Source organism: Dermacentor andersoni, chromosome 8, assembly GCF_023375885.2.
Source record: "Dermacentor andersoni chromosome 8, qqDerAnde1_hic_scaffold, whole genome shotgun sequence".
NCBI classification, from domain to species: domain Eukaryota; kingdom Metazoa; phylum Arthropoda; class Arachnida; order Ixodida; family Ixodidae; genus Dermacentor; species Dermacentor andersoni.
Window position 1 is genome coordinate 72520267 of NC_092821.1, and position 24781 is coordinate 72545047.

At 48.6% G+C, this 24781-nt stretch overlaps 1 protein-coding gene and 1 long non-coding RNA gene across 2 annotated transcripts; both read left to right on the forward strand.

Moving 5' to 3' along the window:
* Positions 1-3962: 3962 nt before the first annotated feature.
* LOC129386821 (uncharacterized) lies at positions 3963-5723 on the forward strand. Its single transcript, XR_008614104.2, has 2 exons — positions 3963-4204; positions 5593-5723. It is a non-coding gene; the product is annotated as an uncharacterized lncRNA (long non-coding RNA).
* Positions 5724-11271: 5548 nt separating this feature from the next.
* LOC126538800 (piggyBac transposable element-derived protein 2-like) lies at positions 11272-13518 on the forward strand. The gene is made up of 2 exons (XM_050185520.3): positions 11272-11410; positions 11693-13518. Exons 1-2 carry the CDS (start codon positions 11394-11396, stop codon positions 13428-13430), a joined length of 1755 nt encoding a protein of 584 aa, XP_050041477.2. The 5' UTR covers positions 11272-11393; the 3' UTR covers positions 13431-13518.
* The last annotated feature ends 11263 nt before the right edge of the window (positions 13519-24781 follow it).

Sequence of the window (24781 nt, forward strand, 5' to 3'; positions counted from 1 at the left end):
CCGTTGGTGGCACTAGAGAAAAGATTAGAAGCCAAAATCGAAGCTAAATTTGATTCTTTCATGGCCCAAATTATGGGAGCAATACAGCAGACTCAAAGCCAGATCCAAGCCCTTACGGGTGAAGTACAAAAGCAAAGGGCAGAATTAGTAGCCATCGGAGAATGGCAACTAAAAACAGAGCTTGTGTGCCGTCACTTTTGGCGCTTAATCTATTGAAAGCTATGCACCAACTAGCCCCACAACGTGTTTTACTGCAGAGGAACAACTCGACCAGCTCCAACATGGCCAGAGGCGCGCAAAGTGAGTCTTTAATCTGGCAGTGGAACTGTCGCGGCTTCCAACGCAAACGAGCGTTAGTGCAACAGTACTTGACGCTATTAGATGAGAAACCGCTAGCTATAGCTCTGCAGGAGACGGGCAAAGCAGCACAACTCTCGGGATACCAAGCTTTTTCTAGTGACAGGGGTGAGAAATCTCGCGTCACTACGTTCATTAAGAAGAATATTGCGGCAATCGTGCACGAAATCAACTCGAGAGACATCGAGGCAGTGCTTCTGGAAATTATTACGGGACGAAAAGAGGAACCGAGCGTGTTCCTATTAAACTTGTACAGCACTCCACAGCAGAGAAAGGTGCGATTCAGGGCCCTCTTTCGCAAAGCTATTCAGGCAGCCGGGATTAATCCCTTGCTAATAGTAGGTGACTTTAATGCAGCGCATCCGGAATGGCGTTACGCTAAACAAGATCCAAAAGGTAGGTAGCTATGGGAGGATGCGCACGAGCTAGGACTCACCCTACACACGGACCCTAGCTGTCCGACCAGGGTGGGTAACAGTGTGTGCGCAGACACCTCCCCTGACCTGACCTTCTCAAAAAATGTGACAGATCTGAATTGGAAAAACTCGGAGCTCAATTTCGGCAGTGATCATTTCATTCTGGCCTCCATCCTTAAAAAAGGGGTGAAGACGCGTCGTGTGCGTCAACCGAGGATCACCGAATGGGGATTATTTAGGGAGAAGCGAGAGAAAGCTGCCATAGGGAAAATCACAAACATAGAGAAATGGACGGAGGTCATCGCGCGTCACGTTGAAGAGGCAACCAAGACGATTGAAGGGGACGATGCCCCGGAAATAATCGATAGCAAACTGCTTCACATGTGGGAGGCAAAACGTGGTATGGAGCGCAGACTAAAGAAGCAAAAATGGAACCGTAATCTTAGAAGGCGGATTGCTAGACATAACAAAGAAATTGAAAATTACGCGATCAAGTTATGCGAACAGAATTGGTGCAGCAGATGCGACGAGATGGAGAGGGGCATGAGCCTTTCCAAAACGTGGGGTCTGCTGAGACACCTTTTAGATCCGACCAATTCGAAAACCCTATCGGGAATTAGATTATCAAAAACCAGGCACGGGTATGAGGGTACAGACGCGGAATTTATGGACAAACTGATCGCCATGTACATTGGCGATACCCATAGCACCCCCCTCCCGGAATACGACGGAGTTCCCAATGAAGAGCTCGACGCACCCATCACGGAGGCGGAGGTCAGGGCAGTAATATTGGGACTAAAAACCAAATCAGCCCCGGGCCCTGACGGGATAACAAACAAAATTCTAAGAAATCTGGACGATGCCTCCATCAGCGCTCTGACGGAGTACATGCAAGAAATTTGGACTAAAGGCCACCTGCCACGGCAGTGGAAGATGGCAAACGTGATCCTAATTCCAAAGCCGGGCAAACCCCCTAAACTAGAAAATCTAAGACCCATTTCCCTAACCTCATGCATGGGGAAATTGATGGAGCGCGTAGTCCAGACCAGACTGACACACTTTATGGAGCAGAACGACCTGTGGCCGCACGAGATCATCGGCTTCCGACCGGGCTTGTGTACGCAGGACGTGATGCTCCGACTAAAGCATGACATAATCGACTCACGTTCTAGAGACGCCAAGGTAATCCTCGGCCTGGACTTGACAAAGGCTTTTGATAATGTTAAACACGAAGCGATACTCCACGGTCTCCAAGAAATCGGGGTAGGCGCGCGAACATTCGGCTATGTCAAGGACTTTCTGTCAGACAGAACTGCCTGCATGAAGTTCCAAGATATTGAATCTCCAACACTGAAATTAGGAAGCAGGGGCACGCCACAGGGCTCGGTTCTTTCCCCGTTCCTCTTCAACGTGGCGATGAGGGGCCTCCCCGAAGCTCTGAGAAACATACAGGGGCTAAATTTCAGTATTTATGCGGATGACATCACCCTCTGGACCAACCAGGGGAGCGATGCGAGCATCGAGGAGCGCCTGCAGGCGGCGGCGGACACTGTCGTGCACTGTGCTGCCAGTAGGGGTCTCTCGTGCTCACCGCAAAAATCGGAGTTATTCGTCTACAACCCAAAGTCGCTCCGGTGCAAGCGTAGCTGGGAATTTGACATTAAAATAGAGGGGAAACCAGTCCCAAAGGTTAACCAAATCAGAATCCTAGGACTTTTCATACAGGAAAACGGATATAATGATGGGACAATCAAAAATCTAGAGGGCTTTGCCACGCAAGCACTTGGCATATTTAGAAGGGTCGCGCTGAAAGGACGAGGCCTGAAGGAAAGAAGCTTGCTTAAGCTAACCCAAGCATACGTAATAAGCCGCGTGTGCTATGCCACGCCTTTCTTAAACATCAGGTCAGAGGAGAGGAGGAAACTCGACTCGCTCATTCGACGGTGCATAAAGAGGGCCTTGGGCTTACCAATTACCACCTCCACAGAAAAGCTCCTCTCTATGGGAGTGCACAATACCTGGGACGAAATAGCGGAGGCTGTCAGAATTTCGCAGCTTGAAAGATTAAGCCGAACGACCACGGGGAGAGCTATCCTCGAAATGGTAGGCCTGAAAACAGATAGGGGACTACGAGGCAAGACAAACATCCCGCTGGACTGCCGAGAAAATATAATCATTCCCCCCCTCCCTCGTAACATGCATCCCATATTCAACACGGAGAGGAGGGAAAAAAGAGCAGAAGCACTAATCAAACGCTTTGATTCAATGGACAGCAAGTCGGTTGCGTACGTGGACGCGGCAAGCGGCAAGTCGGGTGCGGCTGTCGCCTCGGTGGTCGACGGCCGAGGTGCCCCCGTATCGGCCGCCACCATTAGAAGCCGCAACTCGGAAACGGCTGAAGAAGTTGCGATAGCGCTCGCTTGCGTGGGAACGGAAGCAAATTTCATAATTACCGATAGCAAAACGGCTATCTGGAATTTTGGAAAGGGCAGAATCTCGCCGGAAGCGGCAAGGGTTCTGGCTAGTAGACGGCTGAACAGAAAAATTAGCCTAATTTGGACCCCTGCACACACGTCCGTTCCTGGCAACGAGGCGGCCCACGAGTTAGCCCGAGCTCTCTACTTCCGGGTGGCTGTGGAACCGCCCGACTGCCGGAACATGGACGAGCGTCTGCAAAACTATACGGAGATTGTCGAAAATTATCGGCTACGCAGGAGACTGGTGCCACCACCGGATAAAAGTCTAAACAATAGAGAGGCAGTCGCATGGCGGCGCCTGCAAGCTGGGAACTTCGTAAACCCGGTCTGGGCATACCATGTTATGCATGATAGAGAAAACGATGAGTGCAAACACTGTGGGGCGAGAGGGACCCTCGATCACATAATCTGGGAATGCGCTAGCTCACCAGGGGCTAAAGCAAATATAAATTGTAGAGAGGCCTGGGAAGCCCTGCTGCGGAGCGAGGACCCTACTCCACAGCAACACGCCATCCGCCTGGCGGAAGAAGCCGCGAAGAGTCAAGACCTCTTTGCTTGCTTCTAATCGCGGAGGTTCCGGCCCCCGTCCCCAAGGCCTGTGTGCCGGGGACGGGGAGTAGGGGCCTCCTTATCCGGCGGTACAATAAAGTTGCTATCATCATCATCATCTCTCATCAAACGCCAGGGGACGCAGGCGCAAAGAACGAAAATGTTGTAATGAATTCTGCTCAATCGCTTTACAAAATAATAATTATACACCCAAATTTGGCGTGTTTCTGATACATAAAAACAGAATTTATCGAAGACACCTTCCGTGCTTTTTGTTCTTCATTCGTACTGCCATCAACACCAATCACCATTCGTCCATCGAGAAGAAATCAACGACACCAGTGGCGTGCCAGCGGGAACGTCTCGTGAACGTCGGCTGCGGCGGTGTTCTTGTGTGTGAGAAAGGTGAGTCACGTTTTTAAGCGAAGCTTGGAGTAATTGACTTGTGAGCGCGACGAGGTTCGCTAAAAAAAGCAGTTTGCGGCTCTATATGAGGCGGCTAGACGCGAACAATGCGAAAAGCATGCCCCCTCAAGAAACGCGTAGCAAGAGGGCTGTACTAGCTGTACGTTCTTGCTATCCCCACCGAGAACGGCATAATCTTTGTTGGTTGCGTTCCGTGAAAATAATCAAATGACGCGAAGCTGCCATTACCTTCCACCGGTTCACGGCTGTGCACTGCACTGCGACTCGCAGCTTGTCAGACGCCATCGAGACGCTGCGTCTCGGTTTGCGAGGGTAAACCGTCCTTGCCCAGCGCTGTTTGCGATAACCGCGGTATCGGCGTTCCATTGAAATAGTTCGTGTTGGCGGATTAAAAACGATCTGCTGGACAACGCTTAAGGTCAATATCATGAATTGCACATTTCAGGAAAAATCCGGCTTCGAGAAAATTGAATTCCTAAACCGCGTTTAAACGATCGCGTCACGGTTGATGGTCTTTTCGTTGGCCCGTTCTAGAGGCTGACGAACGCTGGAAAGAACATAAAAGACGCCACGCTGATTCAGACCGAAAACGGCGTTCCGGGGACGGGCGCTACCTAAATAAAGAAAGCAGGACGTTAGGCACGGTGTAGCCAAGTTTTGCTTGCTCGTTTCCCTTATAGAGTAAGGGCTCCTGGATATTTTAACGATATTGCTTGCAAACAATGGCATGTGACATAAACAGCGAGCACAGCTTATTGCGTTTGGTACTTTAGCGAGGTGTGTATCTACGGCGCACGGACGGACGCTGGTGTATGCGTCCGTGCGGATTGTTTATACAGAAAAGTAACGGTGGGGAAAAGTCACCAATGACTACTGCATGTACTTATTGCGGCAGCCGTGTTGGGAAGTACTGCACATTCTAGTAATTTTCGGTTCCTTATCATTTTTTCGTGGCGAAGACATTGCACAACGTATTGTCGCGTAGGCGTGGCGTGGCGCGCATTTGAACAAAGGCCTCGTATTTGGACGTTTCGAATGTATCTTTATCACGCTTATGTGAACTGCTATTTTGCCTACCAATGTACTCCTTATACTGAGTACGTACAGGGGTGTCCAAAACTTCACAGGCCGCGATGCCCTCCATGGGATTAATAGGATGGCGGCCTGGGAACTTTTGAACACCCCTGTACGGGGTATTGACATTTATCCTTGTAAGTCCGGGTTATATGGGTCAGAGGTCAGGATGTGTCGGTGGTTTTATATTGTGCATCGGTTCGCTATTCATTCAAAGCGGTTTCCTGGTACAGTTATGATGTGTACATATGTTTTTGGTAATTAACGAAGCGTGCACTTATTGATATTTTCAGACCGTGCTGATGCCATGCCGTCTGGCGGTCCAAGCTACGGCAGCTACTGCTGTGTGTCGTCGTGCTTTGACAACGGCAGAACCCAGAAGAAGCCTATCTTGCCTCGGAATAAAAACATTGCGGAAACTCTGTCTCTTTGATACTTATGAGCGCTTGTACCAAAACACAGAAGACAAGCGCGATGGATAAAGCCGTAGTGAATTATGGTTACCTCTATCTCCATCTGTTACAACTTAATCAAAATAAAAATTGCGTCACTACCTCAATTCACACCAAATATTGAACTAGACAAAAGAGTGAATCGCTAAATCAAAGCGACAAATCAAAGCGTTGCCATTTGGGTGACGAAAAGTGGTCTGAAATGACAAGCTTCCGCTACAGCCCAACGTCGGTTACGAGGGGTAATCCAAATTTCGCGCCAGCGAAACCGAAACAGGAAGTGCAGGCCAGTTGCTCTCATCAACCGCCAGGCGCGCCAGGGTCGATTGGGCCGCTGGGGGTGTATGGGAGTGTCCACTCTTAACTTTTTTTTCTTTCTCTATGACCATAGAGAAATAAATTTCTTTCTCTATGACGGGACCACCGCTTGCGCTGGCGCAGTCCGACGAACGCCCCAGACGCGCTTGGTGCTTTCGCCGTCACCGCGTTGTTCGCTTTATTTAGGGCACAAGTTCGCCCATTAAACTCTCTTTAGTCTACCGCCGACGCAGTGTCCCTTTCTATCTGCCTGCGTGCCAGGTAGCTCACCGCCACCTACGTGACATTTTGGTGGAGGTGCTTATGCTTCGGACACAACCTCAAAGCCGTGACACCATCCCAAGTGCATCGGAGCTGGCGACGCGGAAGACAGCTGCAGAGAGGAAGGAAGAAACCCGGAGCAGCCGCCGACTACAACGACTGCCGGCTGAATTGGGACCACTACCTGCCCCTGGTCGCCGTGTGAACCACCGCTCGACGTCACCAATGCAAGCCGCCACCACACCTGCGCCGCTCGTCGTGCAGCAGCCGCGAGTACCTCCGCTCTCTAGCGGCTCGACTTGCGAAGATGTACAAGGTTGGCTGGAACGTTACGAACGAGTTGCAACCTTCAACAAGTGGTTTGACGAAGACAAACTTCGGAACGTCTTCTCTCTCGAAGACTCTGCTAGAACCTGGTACGAGAACCAGGAGCTGTTCCTGACAATGTGGGAGGCTTTCAAGAGGCACTTATCTGCAACTCTGCAAGAACGAGCTGAGGCGTTGCTTCAAACTCGCCAGCAGCATCCAAACGAGTCCGTAACCGTCTTTGCGGAAGAAATGCAAAAGCTCTTCCGCCCCGCGGACGCCAACATGACTGAAGACAAGAAGCTTCAGTGCCTTATGAGGGCCGTCAAGGAGCAAATTTTCGTCGCTCTCATTCGCAACCCGCCGAGGACCGTCGCCGAATGGATTAGCGAAGCGGCCACTATCGAGAAAACGCTCGATCTTCGCGCAAAGCAATACGACTGCAACTTACGCGCTCCTCTGTCGGACTGCGACGACTCCCGAAGTGCCTCCGCAGTGGCCCTTCGAGATACCATGCGTGCCATCGTGCTCGACGAGCTGCGCAAGTTGCTACCGGGTGCGCAACCACAAATATCCTTGCTCGCCAACATCGTAAGGGACGAGGTACAGCAAGCGCTGGGCACGCTCGATCCTGCCGAAACGGCACCAACCCTATCGCCACCTTGCCAGGAGCCAAGCGTTTCAACTTACGCCGCCGCTCTGCAAAGCCAAGCGAGGCCAACCAGCTGGCGACGGGAAACGCACGCGCCACCTCAACGCAGCCAAGCCTACCGGCCACCGCCGTGCCCGCAGCAAGCCGTCCGCTCAAACACGTTCCGGCAAACCACCACGAGGGAGACTGACATCTGGAGAACCCCAGATCGACGAACGCTTTGTTTTCACTGTGGTGAAGCCGGCCACCTCCTACGAAAGTGCCCCTACCGTCAGATGGGCCTCCGCAAGTACAACATGGATGCCACACGACCCCTTCTTGGCAAACGGCCTCAAGAAATTGAAGCCTACCTTCGAGAGACCGAAGATTCCGCCCCACCTCGCTTCAGGTCTCCGTCACCCTACCCACGCCGTTCGTCTTCGCCGTACCAAGGGTACGCGAGGGAGATGTCACTGAGCCCTCGTAGGGGAAACTAAAGCCAGCGACGTAAGGAGGTGGCGGCGCTCTCGAGCGAAGACTGAAAAACCCTCCTACAACCACGACGCATTCCGCCGCCTCGACGCATTCCGACGCCTCGTTGCATTCCGACAACACGACGCGACCCGACGCAGCGACGCCACAAAACACGAAGCCGCGACCCGACACCATAAATTCGATGGCGCGGCTGAAGGCCACAACAACACCTTGCCACGAGGCTACCACCCGACGCAGCCGCGACCGTGCGAAGCGACAGACCACACAGTCGGTGACCGACCGACATCGAACGCGAACACCAAGTGCCAACTTACAAGTTACCCTAGATGTCCAGTGGTTGCACTCGTCGACACCGGGTCCGACTACTCCGTCGTTAGTGGAAGATTTTTGTCCCAATTCAAGCAAGTCAAAACCGCATGGGAAGGTCCTCAAATACGCGCAGCAGGAGGCCACCTCACAACTCCGACGGGACGGTGCACTGCGCGAGTGGCTGTTCACGGTCACACCTACCCTGTGAACTTCATCATCCTACAGCACTGTTCTCGCGACGTAATCCTCGGGATGGACTTACTGAACGAAAACGGTGCGGTGATCGACCTGCAGACGAAAACCATAACACTGACGACAAAACGGTCAGAAAGAATGCAAAGCAATCATTATCAACGCGCCGCGTTCACCCTCCTCGACGATCAAGTGAGCCTCCCTCGTCGAAACAGACGCGTTCTGAAGCGGCGATGCGATTGTCTAGGCGAACTTGCAGCTGCTTCTGGATCGCCAAATTTGCGTCGCGCGCAGTGTCGTCCATCTGCGTGAAGACAGCGGCTGTGCTAATAACCAATTTCAGCACGGAGCACAAGCACCTCAACAGGGTACGACGGTCGCTTTCTTGGAAGAGTTCGCCGAAATAAGCGACGCATTAGCGCTCTCCGAGTTGTCCCATGAGGCGTCGTCGACGGTGACTGATAAGGTGAACTTCGACATTAACCCCGCCCTGCCACAACAAAAGCAAGAAAAGCTACGTCACCTTCTTCTGCGATATTCCGAATGTTTTTCAAAGTCGTCGAGGATCCGGCAAACGCACATAGCGAAGCATCGCATTATAGCCGATGATTCGGCTCGTCCCGTCCGCCGAAGTCCCTACGGCGTTTTAGCCCGAGAACGTGAAACAATCAAGACACAAGTTGAAGAAATTCTTCGCGACGACGTCATTCAGCCGTCCAAGAGCCCGTGGTCTTCACCCGTGGTGCTTGCAAAGAAGAAAGACGGTACCCTACGATTTTGCGTCGATTATAGGCGTATCAACAGCGTCACGAAAAAAGACGTCTAACCGCTTCCGAGAATCGACGACACATTAGATCGACTGTGCGGCGCCAAGTATTTTTCGTCGATGGACCTCCGGAGCAGCTACTGGCAGATTGAGATCAACGAGAGGGACCGTGAGAAGACTGCCTTCATCACGCCGGACGGTCTTTACGAATTTAAAGTCATGCCTGCCATTCGGACTATGCTCAGCACCGGCGACATTTCAGCGTGTGATGGACACCGTGTTGCCTGGGCTGAAATGGCAGATGTGCCTCGTATATCTCGACGATGTAGTCGTTTTCGCATCCACCTTCGACGAGCACCTTAACAGGCTGGAGATCGTGCTAGAGGCAATTACGGCGTGGGGACTCACTCTGAAACCAGAGAAATGTCGTTTCGCCTACGAGGAGCTCCTGTTCCTCGGTCACGTAGTTAATCGCGAAGGCGTGCGTCCGGACCCCAAAAAGACGGCAGCCATCGAAAGTTTCCCGATACCCAGTGAAAAGAAAGCTGTCCGTAGATTTTTGTGGCTCTGTTCGTATTACAGGCGTTTTGTCCGAGATTTCTCTCGAATCGCAGAGCCTCTCACTCGCCTTACGAAAGCCGACGCGCAATTCACATGGAAGAAGCCCCAAGAAGACGCTTTTCGCAAACTTCAAAGACGCTTGCAGTCACCGCCAGTACTCGGCCATTTCGACGAGAGCGCTGACACCGAGATCCACACGGATGCGAGCGGCATAGGACTCGGTGCTGTGTTGATTCAAAAGAAGAACGGCCTGGAGCGAGCCATCGCCTACGTGAGCAGATCCCTGTGGAAAGCCGAATTGAACTATTCGACGACCGAAAAGGAATGCCTCGCTGTCGTTTGGGCGGTCACAAAATTTCGACCGTATCTTTACGGGAAGCACTTCAAGGTCGTCAGTGACCACCACGCTCTGTGCTGGCTCGCTAACCTGAAAGACCCGTCAGGTCGCCTCGCTCATTGGAGCCTGCGACTACAGGAGTTCGACGTCACCGTCGTGTATGTCAGGCCGAAAGCACACAGACGCCGGCTGCCTTTCGAGAGCCCCTGTTGAATCCGCCCCGCCCTGCGACGATGATGACGATGTCTTCCTTGGGCCCATAAGCTCTAACACCTTCGCACAAGATAAACGCGCCGATCCTGATCTACGCTGTGTGGTTCAGTATCTCGAAGGGAAGACCGATTCAGCGCCAAAGGTATTCAGACGCGCGCTTTCATCGCTGTGCCTGCGCGACAACGTGCTTGTGAAAAAGAACTTCACGCCGTACAAAGCGGCATATCTACTCGTCGTGCCAGTCAAGCTAAGGCAAGCAAATTTAGAACCGTCTTACGATGAGCCGACAGCAGGCCATCTGGGATTCACTCGAACTCTCAGAAGAATTCAAGAAAAGTACTACTGGCCGGGCCTGAACGCAGACGTCGCACGCTACGTGAAAACCTGCCGAGATTGCCAACGTTGGAAAACACCGCCTACAAGGCCAGCCGGCCCCCTACAACCAATCGAGCCGCCATGGAAACCATTCCAGATTATAGGCATGGATCTGCTTGGCCCCTTCCCGACGTCTACTTGCGGGAACATGTGGATAGTGGTAGCAACGGACTATCTGACGCGCTATGCCGAGACAATGGCGTTAGCATCGGGCAATGCAATCGAGGTCGCCAGATTCTTCATAAAGAACATCGTTCTCCGTCATGATGCACCCGAGGTCTTTATTACGGACAGAGGTACGGCATTCACAGCTTACGCAACAGATTCTGCACTTGAGCCACAGGAGCCATCGGCGCACTACAGCGTACCATCCGCACACAAACGGCCTTACGGAGCGTTTAAATAAAACCCTCGCCGACATGCTCGCCATGTATTTCGACGTCGGGCACAAGGCTTGGGACGAAGTCCTTCCGTACGTGACGTTCGCCTACAACACCGCGCCACAGGAGACAACGCAGATGACGCCATTCGAGCTTGTCTTCGGTCGCCAAGTCGCAACGATGCTTGATGCGATGTTGCCTCACGTAGAAGACGACAACATCCATGCAGACGTTGCCGGCTTCCTTCAACGCGCAGAGGAAGCTCGCCAGCTAGCCCGAATGCGTATTAACCCATATATGCCTAGTGTTCTATATGTAGGACACTGAAATTTTTCAAATAACTCGAAAATTTTTTTTTGTCAAAAAGCTAGCGCCCCCTAGGGGGTGTTTCTGAGGCTATGGCCTTCTCGCGTGCAAGTCTTGGTTAGCGTGGGAGCACAGCTCGCCACGTGCTTGCAGTTTCAAAATCGGCGTTCCGCGTGAGCTTCGACGAACGCCATGCCGAGAAAGAAAATGTAAGTAATATAAATTGAAATGATTTTTGATGTTTTCGAGATTTTTGTCAGTTATTCCTGAGTAATTGAATATGCTGTGAAAACAATGTCAATGTGGTATAGGCAACATTTTTTTGTTTACGATCTGTCAAACAGCGGTGTCCTATATGTAGGACGCTAGGCAGATCGGGGGTCGCTGTTGTGTCACTCTGGAACGCGCGATGCGTCGCGCGCGTAGCGTTGAAGTAGCATAGTAAAATACATATGGACGTATGGCAGAAACTTTTTTTTTTCCAATTGCAGTCAGAAGATTCCCTGCAGTTCATTTTACCGCAGAAGAGATCCGCAAACGCTCAACGACATTCTAAACCAGATTGACGCTGGGGAAGATGTACCGTCTACGGTGGCCATTCTTCCGCCCGAAAATCACGCGGCGGCAGTGACAGATGAAGAAAGCGGTGATGAAGAATGCACCAGCATGGACCATCTGCCGGGGAGCACTCTTCGTGCTGAAGTTCTGGACACTTGTTCAGAGTCAAGTGAGGACGAGAACGACCAGGAGCCACCAGCTAAGCAACAGAAACGACGTGTCAAGTGGGATAAACGCGATTTGAACGCGAGTTTCCCAACTCGCCACTCGTGTGATTCAGACTCCGCTGAAGGAGCACCGCTAACTCCAGTAGAGGCATTTGAAAAATTTTTCGATGATGAAGTCATCAACCTGCTTGTTGCAAACACCAACACCTATGCACAACAGAAGAATCGGTTGTTGAACGTGAACGCAGGTGAGATGAGATGTTTTCTCGGCATTCTGCTTCTCAGTGGCTATGTGCCGGTTCCAAGGCGTCGCATGTTGTGGGAAAACTCACGTGATTCTCATAATGAACTCGTCGCGAACTCTATGAGGCGGGACCGATTTGAAGCCATTTTCACCAACCTACATGTGGCTGACAACAACAACCTAGTACAAGAAGACAAATTCACAAAACTGCGGCCACTGTTTAGGCTCTTGAATGAACGGTTTCTGTTGTATGCTCCATTACTAGACTGCTTCAGCATTGATGAAAGCATGTGCGAGTACTTCGGAAAGCATGGATGCAATCAGTTTATGAAAGGGAAACCAATCCGATTTGGCTATAAATTGTGGTGCATTTGCACCCCATTAGGCTATTTGCTTTCTGTTGAGCCCTACCAAGGGAGGTATGGCGTCAATGTGGATGATAAAAACAAGCTTGGTCTAGGAGGATCTGTTGTTACAGAAATGGTGTCCAGGTTGAAAGAAAGGCTTGATTACTGTTTTCATGTGTTCTTTGACAACTTCTTTTCAAGTCTCAAACTTGTTAGAATGCTTTCGTCAATGGGTGTCAAGTGCACAGGCACCGTGCGGGATAACCGAATAGAAAACTGTCCCATCCTGACACAGAAAGAAATGAAAAGCAAGAATCGAGGCTTCTACGATTACAAAGTCGACGCTGAATCTGAAATTATTGTATGTCGCTGGAAGGACAACAGCACAGTGACCGTCGTCTCAAATGCTCACGGGGTCGAGCCAACACAAATGGTGAAAAGATATTCGAGAGAAAACAAGTCCAAAGTCACGGTGGAGCAGCCGTTCTTGATTTCGAGCTATAATGGCAACATGGGAGGAGTTGACAGACTAGACCAAAATATTTCAAAGTACCGCACAGCCATTCGAGGAAAGAAGTGGTATTCTTCACTCCTGACATATCTGGTTGATGCATGTGTGAATAATGCATTCCAGTTGTACAGAATTGGAACGACCAAAACAGAGCTCCTCACATTTCGAAGGACGATAGCGGTGTCGTATATCAAGAGTTATGGCACCAAGCCATTGCGTGGAAAAAGCCGGCAATCTTTACTGGAAGCCCAAAGCCGATTTGACCGCATTGACCACACAGTGATTCCCCAAGAGAAGCAAACAAGGTGTGTTCATTGCCATGAGAAGACCACAACACGTTGTGAAAAATGCGACATCGGAGTCCATGTGAAATGTTTCAAATTGTACCACTCAAAGGAGTAGTATATGTGCCTAGTGTCCTATATGTAGGACGGCTACAAAAACGCAGTTCGAAAATTTTTTTTTTTTTTGAATAAAAGGTTGATTCTACTTTCTGAGGTACCAGAAGCAATTATTACGGGAAAATAAATCACTTTTCTTAATTTCCCCAAGTTCAGGCATATATGGGTTAAAGAGCAACAAAACGTCGAAGCCCGACTCTAAACTTCTGCTAAAACTTAGACACATCTTACAGAATCAACAAATTTTACAGTGGCTTGATTCATACCTATCTCACCGGCAACAGTACGTCCAGATATCCAGTTCAAGCTCACCCATCGCTCCAGTATTTTCAGGAGTGCCACAGGGCTCAGTCCTTGGGCCGCTTCTTTTTCTTATATATTTAAATGACCTAAAACTTGACTCTCCTGTGCGGGCCCGTTTTTTCGCAGATGACTGCGTAATTTATCACACAATTCTCACCGAAGGTGACCAGCTCGTTCTAAATAACTACTTGTGTGCTGTTAGTAATTGGTGCCAAAACTGGTCGATGACATTAAATGTCACGAAATGCAAACAAATGACCTTAACCCGAAAGAAAGATCCACTGAAGTATTCGTACAAAATTAATAGCGCTCCTCTAGAACCAGTAGAACAATTTAAGTATCTTGGCGTAACGATCAGCTCTAACCTCAGTTGGAGCCCCCACATTAAAAACATGGTTTCAGTAGCATCCAAAAGACTATGGCTAATAAGACACCGGTTAAAACATGCAACCACTAAAACGAAACTTGTAGCTTATACTTCGCTCGTGCGTCCCCTACTGGAATATGCTGACGTGATCTGGGATCCGCACACTAAAACAAATGTAAAAAGTATCGAGGGGGTTCAGAGAAAGGCACTGCGATTTATACACCACGCCTACGGAAGACAGGTATCGATATCTGATCTTCTTAGCCGCTCCGGTCTTCCTACCTTGGAATCTCGTCGAAAAATGCACCGTCTGAAGATGCTATTTGCAATAATTAATAATCATACCAAATTAGACTTCCACACTTACATGCAGTACAACAGAACCCGACAGACTCGACACAAACACGACAAAACAATTATAATGCCTCAGTGCAGAACCAACACATACAAGCTGTCGTTCTTTCCAAGAACGATAGCAGACTGGAACAAGTTGCCCTACGATGTGGCCACCTTATCATCACCCGATGCATTTTTTTCAGCAGTCAGTTCTAGCCAATAACCTTTGTGAGCTCGGTTTTTTTTTGGGGGGGGATTTGAATGTAACGCGTTTGCATCTTGTTTTGTTTGCTTTGCTTCGCAGTAATCTTCTGTGTGCCTATGTGGTTCTCTGTCTTAACTGTTACTGTTGTTTTCTTGATGGACCGTTAATATGAAAAGCGTCATGTACCCACTCCTGCCCTGGCTACCAAAAGGCGGCCGGCAGTATTGAATAAATAAATAAATAAATAAAACCTACGACGATGAGACGAAGAGTACGCACTTGGTGACCGCGTTATGTTGCGGACGCCGATTCGTCGCCGCGGGCCTAGAAGCTCCTGCGCCGTTATTTCGGGCCCTACAAGATAACACGACGACTTGGACCGCTCGCCTACGAGGTTGCGCCCGATGGAGTGACACAGTCACAGCGACGTCGCGCGAGACCTGAGATGGTGCACGTCGCGCGCCTCAACAAGTGTTTTGAGCGTTAGCGTACTAACAGACATTCTTTTTTTTTTTCGTTTTCCGTGGTTGATAGTTTCTTGTTTTCTTTAGCATCGGGGCGATGCTTTTTCACGGAGGGGTAATGCCACGTGCGTTTATTTCGGCTCGTAGCGACGCGAGCTACGCAGCTCGCGTCGCTGCGACGCGACCGGCGTCGTTTGACGCGTTTCGTTCATGGACGCGAAACGTATAAATACGGGACCACCGCTTGCGCTGGCGCAGTCCGACGAACGCCCCAGACGCGCTTGCTGCTTTCGCCGTCACCGCGTTGTTCGCTTGATTTAGGGCACAAGTTCGCCCATCACACACTCTTTTTAAGTCTACCGCCGACGCAGTGTCCCTTTCTGTCTGCCTGCGTGCCAGGTAGCTGACCGTCACCAACGTGACAATATCGTATTGAGTACAATGCAAGATACTTTTGCTAAAAACACCCCATTGGCTGGAAAATCTGCATTCTCCCGTGTATAGGCATAGCTGATAGTGGCCGTAAGACACTTTCTAGTACTAACACGCCAAGGATGACGAGGCCGCCTTTGACGAAGATAGGTCCTCCTATCGAAACGTTGGCCAGCCTGTCTGAGGCACTTCATCCCTGTTTACAAACTTTATACCACAGTGTGCTATTCCATCTGTCAGCCCCTTTCTTGTTTTTGGACTTCCATGACAGCTGACGATGACGGAACAGGGTAAGTGCCCCTTGTTATCCTTTGCCCATGTAGCAGTCCTTGGAGACAGCCAGTACAGATACCTGAAGGAACATTTTCCACCAGGCCCACACGCGCCATACATAAAACACCTTAGTGGGGCACAAACATCAGATATTCTACCGCTAGTATGTGATACGCCAGTTGACACCACACACTTTATTATCAATGTAGGCACAAACAACCTAAGAACACAAAGCGCCGCGGACACGATAGAGTCCATGAGCGACGTAATAAGAACCATTCAAGCCGCTCGCCCAAACGCACATGTAACCATAACGACTGTCGCTCCCCGCCTACAAAACAAACACCGCCCACTAATCTACCAAACTAATGCACTCATGAAGCACAATGAGGAGATTAACAAGCTAAACTCACTAATTTTCAACTTAGAAAACGTCCATAAGAATGTTGACACCATGCACCACGCAGAAATACACGAAGCACCACACGAACACCTAGCTTGGGACGGCTTCCACTTGAACCGCAGTGGAATAGAGCTAGTTTCCCAACACATCAAGTCCTTTATTAAGGACAAGTACAGAAAAACTCTCTTAAATTCCACCTCAAATACCACCTCCACCAACTCTGCGGAGCGTGCAACCGCGAACAACACAACTGCGACAGTCACTTCGAGAACACAGGGAATACAGACAGTGGAATGTGAAGCAAGCCACTGCACAAGTGAAACAGTCAACACAAGAACAGTTGGAACACAGACAGTGGAATGTGAAAAGAACCAGAAGGCACACACAGCACCAAAAATGACATCAACCACCGTGCAAACAGACACAATGGCAACAGACAACAGAAAACCCACCACCGAAGTCTACACACAGACCCCCACACGCCTGCCTGCACACACACAAACTCAAACAGAGACCGAGATCGAATTAAGCCAGGCATACGATAATAAACCGGCCGAACAGAAAAACACCCCACGCAAATCTGCCCGCAAGAAGACAAGTAAATGACAGACATCGCAAATCACTAACTCTTCAATGCCACGAAGCACCGAATTCCTACAGGCTAGAAAACTTACCAAAAAACATGTGAGCTACACCTCCGATCTGAAAACCTACACAAGCTGCACAGAGAAAAATATAATTCCTAAAGGCCTAACACTCAAGGCTGTACCAGCTCTAGGAACACTCCCACCACACCATCGCGCAAACTGGCAAACAACATTACATAATGCCTCACTTTCACTTTTGAATATCCTCAAAGAACACTGCGAAGAGCAAATCGAAACTTTTAACCACAGACTTAAGAACATAACCCTGACACCAGATGAGAAGAGAGATTTAGAACATTACGGCGAAAAACAATCTAGAAAATTGGTTCAAAAACAAAGGAAAAAAGCAAATTTTAATCAAAAAACAACCTTCCAGCCAAACAGCCACCACACCCAGACAAGAGGGACCTCGAGCTTAGAAGTACCAGACCGGAAGGAAATTTCCACAGAACTAAACCGCTCCAATGTTATAGACATTTCTAAAACATTAAGTCAAAAAGAAATAGCCGTACTCAGCAAGGGCTTAAACTTTTGCCCCACGAACAACACAATAAATGAATTCGAGCTTCACAAGGACCTCTCAGAATTCTCCCGACGAATGCGTATCCGACACTTTTTTGCAGACACACCAGACACCGGGACGACACCACTTAGAGCCCAATCCACTTGGACTCCCGAACCAGAACAAGCCATAGAACTTGACATATACCTTAAAACTATCACTAAAGAAATTATAAGCCAATCCAAGACATCTAAGCGACCTAAAAACATAACTGCGTCGGAGAGTCATATCATTTCAAATCTGAGCTGCCGGAATGACATTGTTATTAAGGAAGCAGATAAGGGTGGAAGTATAGTTATTTGGCCAATAGAAAAATACAAGCACGAGGCTTACAGACAACTAAACAACCCAGAACATTACCGCAAACTAGATAACGATCCGACATTTTCCTACACAGTGACAATTACCAACAGGCTGAAATCACTTTTGGCTGATGAATTGATAACACCATCAGAATACAAATTTCTTAAACCAAGCAACAAAACTGCCGGACGTTTTTACCTCCTTCCGAAAATTTATAAAATTCCATCCGCTGAACTATACACTGCTATTATCCCAGGCCGTCCGATAGTATCAAACAACAACACCCCGACAGAGAGCATCTCCACATTCCTCAACCACTACTTTGGTGACTTGCCAAAAGCACTTCCGTCATTTGTACAAGATACGCCCCACCTGCTGAGAATTATAGAAGACATTAATACTAAAGGCACACTACCCCACAACACAATTCTCGCAACACTAGACGTCACGGCGCTGTACACCAACATTCCAATCCCTGATGGTTTATCTTCGATAAAACAAACGCTGTCTAAACACAGTGCACAACACTCTACTGAAGTCTACCTGTCTCTCCTTGAATTAGTTCTCACACATAACTACTTCGAATTTGAAGAGAGTTACTACCTACAGATACATGGTACAAGCATGGGTACGCCTTTTGCACCAACCTACGCGAACATATTTATGGGGATTCTAGAAACAGATTTCCTATCGCGCTGCACTACCAAGCCCCACACATACCTACGATACATAGACGACATACTCATAATCTGGGGACATGGTCAAGACAGTCTAGATAAATATGTAGCCTTTCTAAATTCTGTTCACCCAACAATAAAATTCACATCAGAATCCTCAACTGAGCGCATAAACTTTCTGGACACAACAATATACATTGACAATGGTGAACTAAAGACAACGCTGTATAGGAAACCATTCGACAAACAACAGTACCTAGAATATACCAGCCACCATCCCAGACATTGCAAACAAGGCATCTTTAAAGGCCAAGCCACACGACCACGTCGCATTTGCGTTGAAAACCAAGACTACATAGATAGACTCGATCACCTTAAAGAAACGCTATCAAACAGGAACCACCCAAACAGTGACCTTCAAACAGCTTACATCGCTGCAACCAAACTTGATCGAGCCGAGGTCCTCAAGCCCCGCCCGAGGATCACAAGAACAACAACGCCTCTTCTTACTACTAAATTCTCAAACGCACTCCCAAACGTGAATAACATCCTAAGTAAATACTACCCGATTCTCACCAGCAACCAGAAACTTAAGAAGATTTTTCCCGACCCTCCAAGAGTGGCCTACAGACGCAACACTAATTTTAAAGATGTTCTTGTGCACGCCAAACTACAGAAAAAGAAGAAGTTGGGAACCAATCCCTGTGGCCGCCCCAGGTGCTCTACATGCAAACACATTCAATCTACTACTACAGTAAAAAGTACAGCGTCGAATTACACACACAAGGTAACTTCGGCTTTCACCTGCACATCAAGCAACGTAGTCTACTGTCTAGAATGCGCCGCTTGTAGCAAACAATACATAGGTGAGACTGGACAACAAATTAATACAAGACTCAATGGTCACCGCGCGGACACAAAACACAATTTACCCAAAGCAGTAGCCAGCCACTTTAATGAACATGGACATATGTTTGACAAAGCAAGGCTCTATATACTACAAACAAATTATACGGAATCATACCTCATACACAAGTTTAATTGCCTACACCCGACAGGAATTAATTTGGCCCACGGCAACTTAGAATCTTTAAAAGCTGTAACTTAAATCTGAAACTCTCATATCATCAACCAATACACCAAACACATTAGGCCACCAGCCAACTTTAATTCTTAACCTCACCTACTCTTCCATTTCGAAAAAATTTTTTCCTGCCTACTACTTAATTTAATGTACTCTTTCAGGTTTTTACGTCTATACCAACTGTACGATCCCCTTCTTCCATGTACACTTGCCCCCTTCTGCGCGTGTCACCCTCCTGTTTGTTATACCGGTTTCGGCCCCCCTCCCCCTCTCCCTTCCCTCCCCCCCTTTTTTTTAATCTTTTTTTTTTTTCTTGAAATCCCCTCGACAACACATTCCGAAGTCAATAAGCCTTTTTCGGCGCCTCAACCCAGAGTATCGCCATCTCTGGATGCCGCCGTAACGACACCTACGTTAAGCGCGTGGGGCAGTGCGCCTTGAAAGACCATGCCGCTGCCTTTCAGTCACCCCATACATTGCACCGCAGACTCCTCGTCGCCACCTTAACTATTTCAAAATTACTCGACGTATTACTACTATGCTACTCAAGTCACTTTCAACTCATGTTTTTTTCTTTTTTTTTTGTCTGGGTTTTCTCCTTTCTCCCTTTTTTTTTTCTTTTGTGTTACTCGCGCGCTGACCGCTTGACCGGCCGTTTTAATGCCTCAAAAACATGCCGCCAACGACTCCCCCTGAATACCTCCTAACCTTTCGCATCCCAAACACGCTCCCAAGCCCCCGTATTTCTTAAAGATTTCCCTTTTCTCTTTCTTTTTCTTTCACTCCCCCCTTTTTTGTCTGTCTTGGTGCCGCCCTGGTTTCCCCCCCCCCTTTTTTTTTCTTTGTTCTTTTTTTTCCTTTTTTTCTGCTTCTATTTCTTTTCTTTTCTCCCGCGTGCCCACTCTCACGCTCTTGTCCCCTCGTCTTGAGAATGAAGCTCACAGACGTCGGACGACAGCGCTTGTTTCCTCTTGTAATCTCTCTCTTTAAAACCAGCCGCCAGCGACAACACCCACACGTGACGTCATTGCACTAACCCTTTAAAACTAACACGCCGAGGATGACGAGGCCGCCTTTGACGGAGCTAGGTCCTCCTATCGAAACGTTGGCCAGCCTGTCTGAGGCACTTCATCCCTGTTTACAAACTTTATACCACAGTGTGCTATTCCATCTGTCAGCCCCTTTCTTGTTTTTAGTACTTGACTAAGAACGTTTTGGCAAAGCCTCTATGTTATGTATAATTTAATTTCAAACGAGGCTCGCAATAACATGCCACTCCGTCGCATTTGTAGTTCGAACAGGGCAACAGGCTAAAATCTGTGCGGCTTGAAAGACACCTTCGTAACGCTTCAGAGCGCATGCATACCTAATTTATTGGCAAGGCCCCAATAAACCTGCCCACTTTAAAGTTTGCCTACACGTTACCCAATACTTGGCCTATACTGTCTCTCAAACATAAAGAAGCTGCCTCGTTTATTTCACCTATCGAACTCTCCAGGAAACCATCATTACACGCATCGAAAGACAGCAAATAGCCAGGGCTCAATAATTATTTGTAATGCTTCTTGTTACGCCAAGAACGCCACAATCTTGGGAAGCCTTGCAGTCACATGCCCTGTATTTTCCAAAATGTAAGCTTTCGATAATACTGAGTTTACTCCGTCCATTCGAAAAAGTAGCTGAAAACAGGAGCGTAGCATTTCGGGGCGCTTGATAAAGGAATTTTTGTTCTTGTTTTTACAAAGGCTCTGGTTTATGCACATGACATAGCACACAGTTTTGCTATAGTGTTCCCATCAAGTTCGCTGTAATCGATCTTGGTGGCGCGTGTAGCCATGTCAGGGCGCTGGATAAAACTTGCGGCGCTGGAAAAACACACTCACAAGGCTACGGGGTGCTTTGATACGTTTCAAAGCCTTAACTAACCCCATCACATTGAACTTCCCTTACACATTACCGCAACTTGCCCCTTAATTTCGTCAAATATAAACAACATGGTTTGTACAGTTGACCGAGGACGCTGGAGGAACCATGTAGAATCCTCCTATTACGCGCGGAAAGACCAAGAAGACGAGGGTTTATTAATTATCCTTAACACTATTAATTTAGCCAAGAACGTGAAAAGCTTGGCACACATTGCCGGCGAAATTCCCCGCATTCGCTCAATATGTAACTCTGTGTAATGCGGAGTTGACTCGTGACATTGGGAAACGTAGCTGTAAACGGCAGCGGGTCCCATCCGAGCACGTGTTAACACGTGGTTAACTTGACACACAGATTCACAATACCGTTACGCTCACGTTAGCTGAGCTGTACATTGGTGGCCTGTGTACTTACGCTAGATTCACCGGTTAGATTTTCCGCTGCTCGTACAAAACGCTCGTGATCCTCCGGAACACTCGCGTGCGTGATTTTTTGCAGAGACCGTAATCACCCTACCCCATTCAAACTGTGCGTACGCGTTAATCATTACCTGCTCACCTATTTCGCCGAATGCAAACAACCCACCGCGGTCTCCCAGTGGCTATATGGGACTGCGCCGCTGTGCTCGAGATTGAGTTTTCAGTCCTGGCCGCCGCAGCCGCATTCCGATGAGGGTGGAATGCAAGAACGTCCGTGTACCGAGTGTAGCGGGTACACGCTAAAGAAACCCGCCTGGTCAAAATAATCTGGAGACCCCCCCCCCCCCCCCCCCCCCTACGGCGTGCCTCATGATCCTATCGGCGTTTCGACATGTGAAATTCCCTAATTTAAATAATTTTCGAAACCAGTTGACTTGTAAGCTCACTGAAGACGCCGACAAAACAAAACTAAATTCTTGTTATGCTTAGGCTTTCTATTCAAGCCAGAAACAAACCGCTCTTTGTCACACAGTACACATTACGCTCTCCCTACTTGAACCGATATTGAATTACGTGCCATATGCAGTTATTTTATGACGTTGCAAAAAACATCGCCGTTAACGGCAGTGTGACAACCTGGAACGTTTGAATAAATAGCTTTCTACAACAGCTCCTAAACGAAATCAACATATATCATTCATCGCTCACAACGTGCTTCCTACTTGAACGAAATATAAACACCGTGCGCCTCCCAAAATTTGCCGAGGGGACTGGGGAAAAGTCAACTGAGTGCATTGTATAACTCTGTAAGAGTTGGGGGGCGACGACAGTTCAATAATTATTTTGAACAATCGATCATTTTGCTTTTAGTTCCGGAAAATGGAATTCATTTATCAGGGTGTATTGTGTACTGTACTGTGTATTGTGTTTTTTTTTTTTCTCATGTAAGCAATGCCGCTATACTGCTGTCAAGTGCATGGGGCCCTGCGGCTTTGTCAAGCTGTCATTTGTGACAGCTTTTACTGCTGGCCTCCAGTGTTGTGTACCCTACATGTGACACAAATAAAGGCATTATTATTATTATTATTATTATTATTATTATTATTATTATTATTATTATTATTATTATTATTATTTTCAAAGCACGTAATAACCGACGCAATTGCAACTTTCAGCGCGGGCACGCATTATTTGGCCCCAATTTTCTAATAATATCAAATATCCGTCCTTCTTGGCCTTCTCAGGCACGCTGAAATGCACCAAGATTTTTTTTTTTTTTTATGTCGCAGTTTCACCCGAAAGGCGAAGCACCGATTTCGATAGCAAATGAGTAGATTGTTATACGAAGATAGTAGTTTTATCGGCGGTATAAACTTCTAAAGATTCGCCTACTAACTAAATTAACAATGATAGAATGTGTAAGCGCGACTGAACGAGGACGTAGAAAGAAACACACACACACACACTGGACAGCGATTTCTCGGTGTATATGTTTCTTTCTACATCCTCGTTTAGTCGCACTTACACGTTCTATCACGGATTCATGCCAACTAGCCCGCCAACGTGTTTTAACTAAATTGACAAGCACGCTGTCACGCGCGCACAGGTAAACATGAACACATGTCGCTCGATGAGCGCGGAACCTCGCTGTCAAAATGCTGGAGTGAGGAATCGCGGCAGCACCTGCAAGCGAATTGACCTTGGTGCATATCTCGCTTCAACGCGAACAAAACGTCGAAAGCACAGTACACACGAAACTACCTGCACTACGCGCACTCAGCAAACATCGCAGATCGCTTTCATGATACGGCGCCCGCATGGCCGCGCCGTAACCAGCAACCTCCTTTACAGCCGCTATCCCCCCCCCCCCTCTCGCCCCCCCCCCCTTACCTCGCGCGACAAGAGAGGTCGCGCTTCCTTCACACGATCGGAGATATTTTGTTCGATACGCGTTCTGTTCAGTTGCTGCAACGTCACAAAGTTGAAGTACGCAAAATTTGTGACAGCGGGGCGGAGAGAGCAGCCAATCAGGAAGCGGTGACCTCCCCGGAAGTTTACTTCCGTCGTTTGTCGTCTGCTTGCAGACAGTATACTACAAAACGAAATGTTTCTCGTCTTCCAAACGAATGAAGTCTTTATCTAAAAAAATGGATTTTTTTTTTCTCAAGCCCAAACACGTTTTCAAATAGTAGTACGTGTGACTACTGCAATTTATAACTATTAGTTTCTTTGCGTCGTCCATAGGTGCTGTCGCGCACAGCGAGAAGAAAAAAGAAAAAAAAAACGACGGAAAGAGTGGCGCACGTTTCAAGAGGCAGCGGCAACATTCCAGTGGCTCGCTGGCACCGATGATGGGGTCGATTTCTCTGTGCAACCAACGAATTATTTGTTTCGAGAAAGAAAAACGACACCGGTATTCACTTTCTGCCATTTCTTCAAACGCGTTTCGCACCGCCACCCGCTCTCCTCCTTCCTCTAGAAACGCCAGCGCAACAACCTAAGTTCCCAACGGAAGCGCCCTTTTCTCGAATTAAAGCCGCCTGTTGGATCCAATCCAATCCACCAGACGCGCCATGCGAAGCCGTATGATCGCTCCAAACTTCCCAGCTCCCGTCGGGTTCGGCGCCTAGCAGACGAAATGCTCGGTGGGAGGATGATTGACAGGAGCGTGTCGTCATTTTGACGTCACCAAAAACGTGGCCGCGCCCCGCGGCTGGCGACGTCGGCGCGGAGTAAGCCAATCGCGCGCGCCGGTAACCGAACGAACGCGCCGAACAACCATCTCCGATCGCACCCCAGTTGCCTTCTTCGCTCGCGAACGCGAGATTCAGCCGCGTTCGCCGGCTCACCCTCGCACGCCTTCACTCGCACATACAGTGTACAGTGCGCGGCGACGCTTTTGTCGCCGTTGGATTTTATACGAAACCTCACGGCCACGGCGACGGAATGAATGC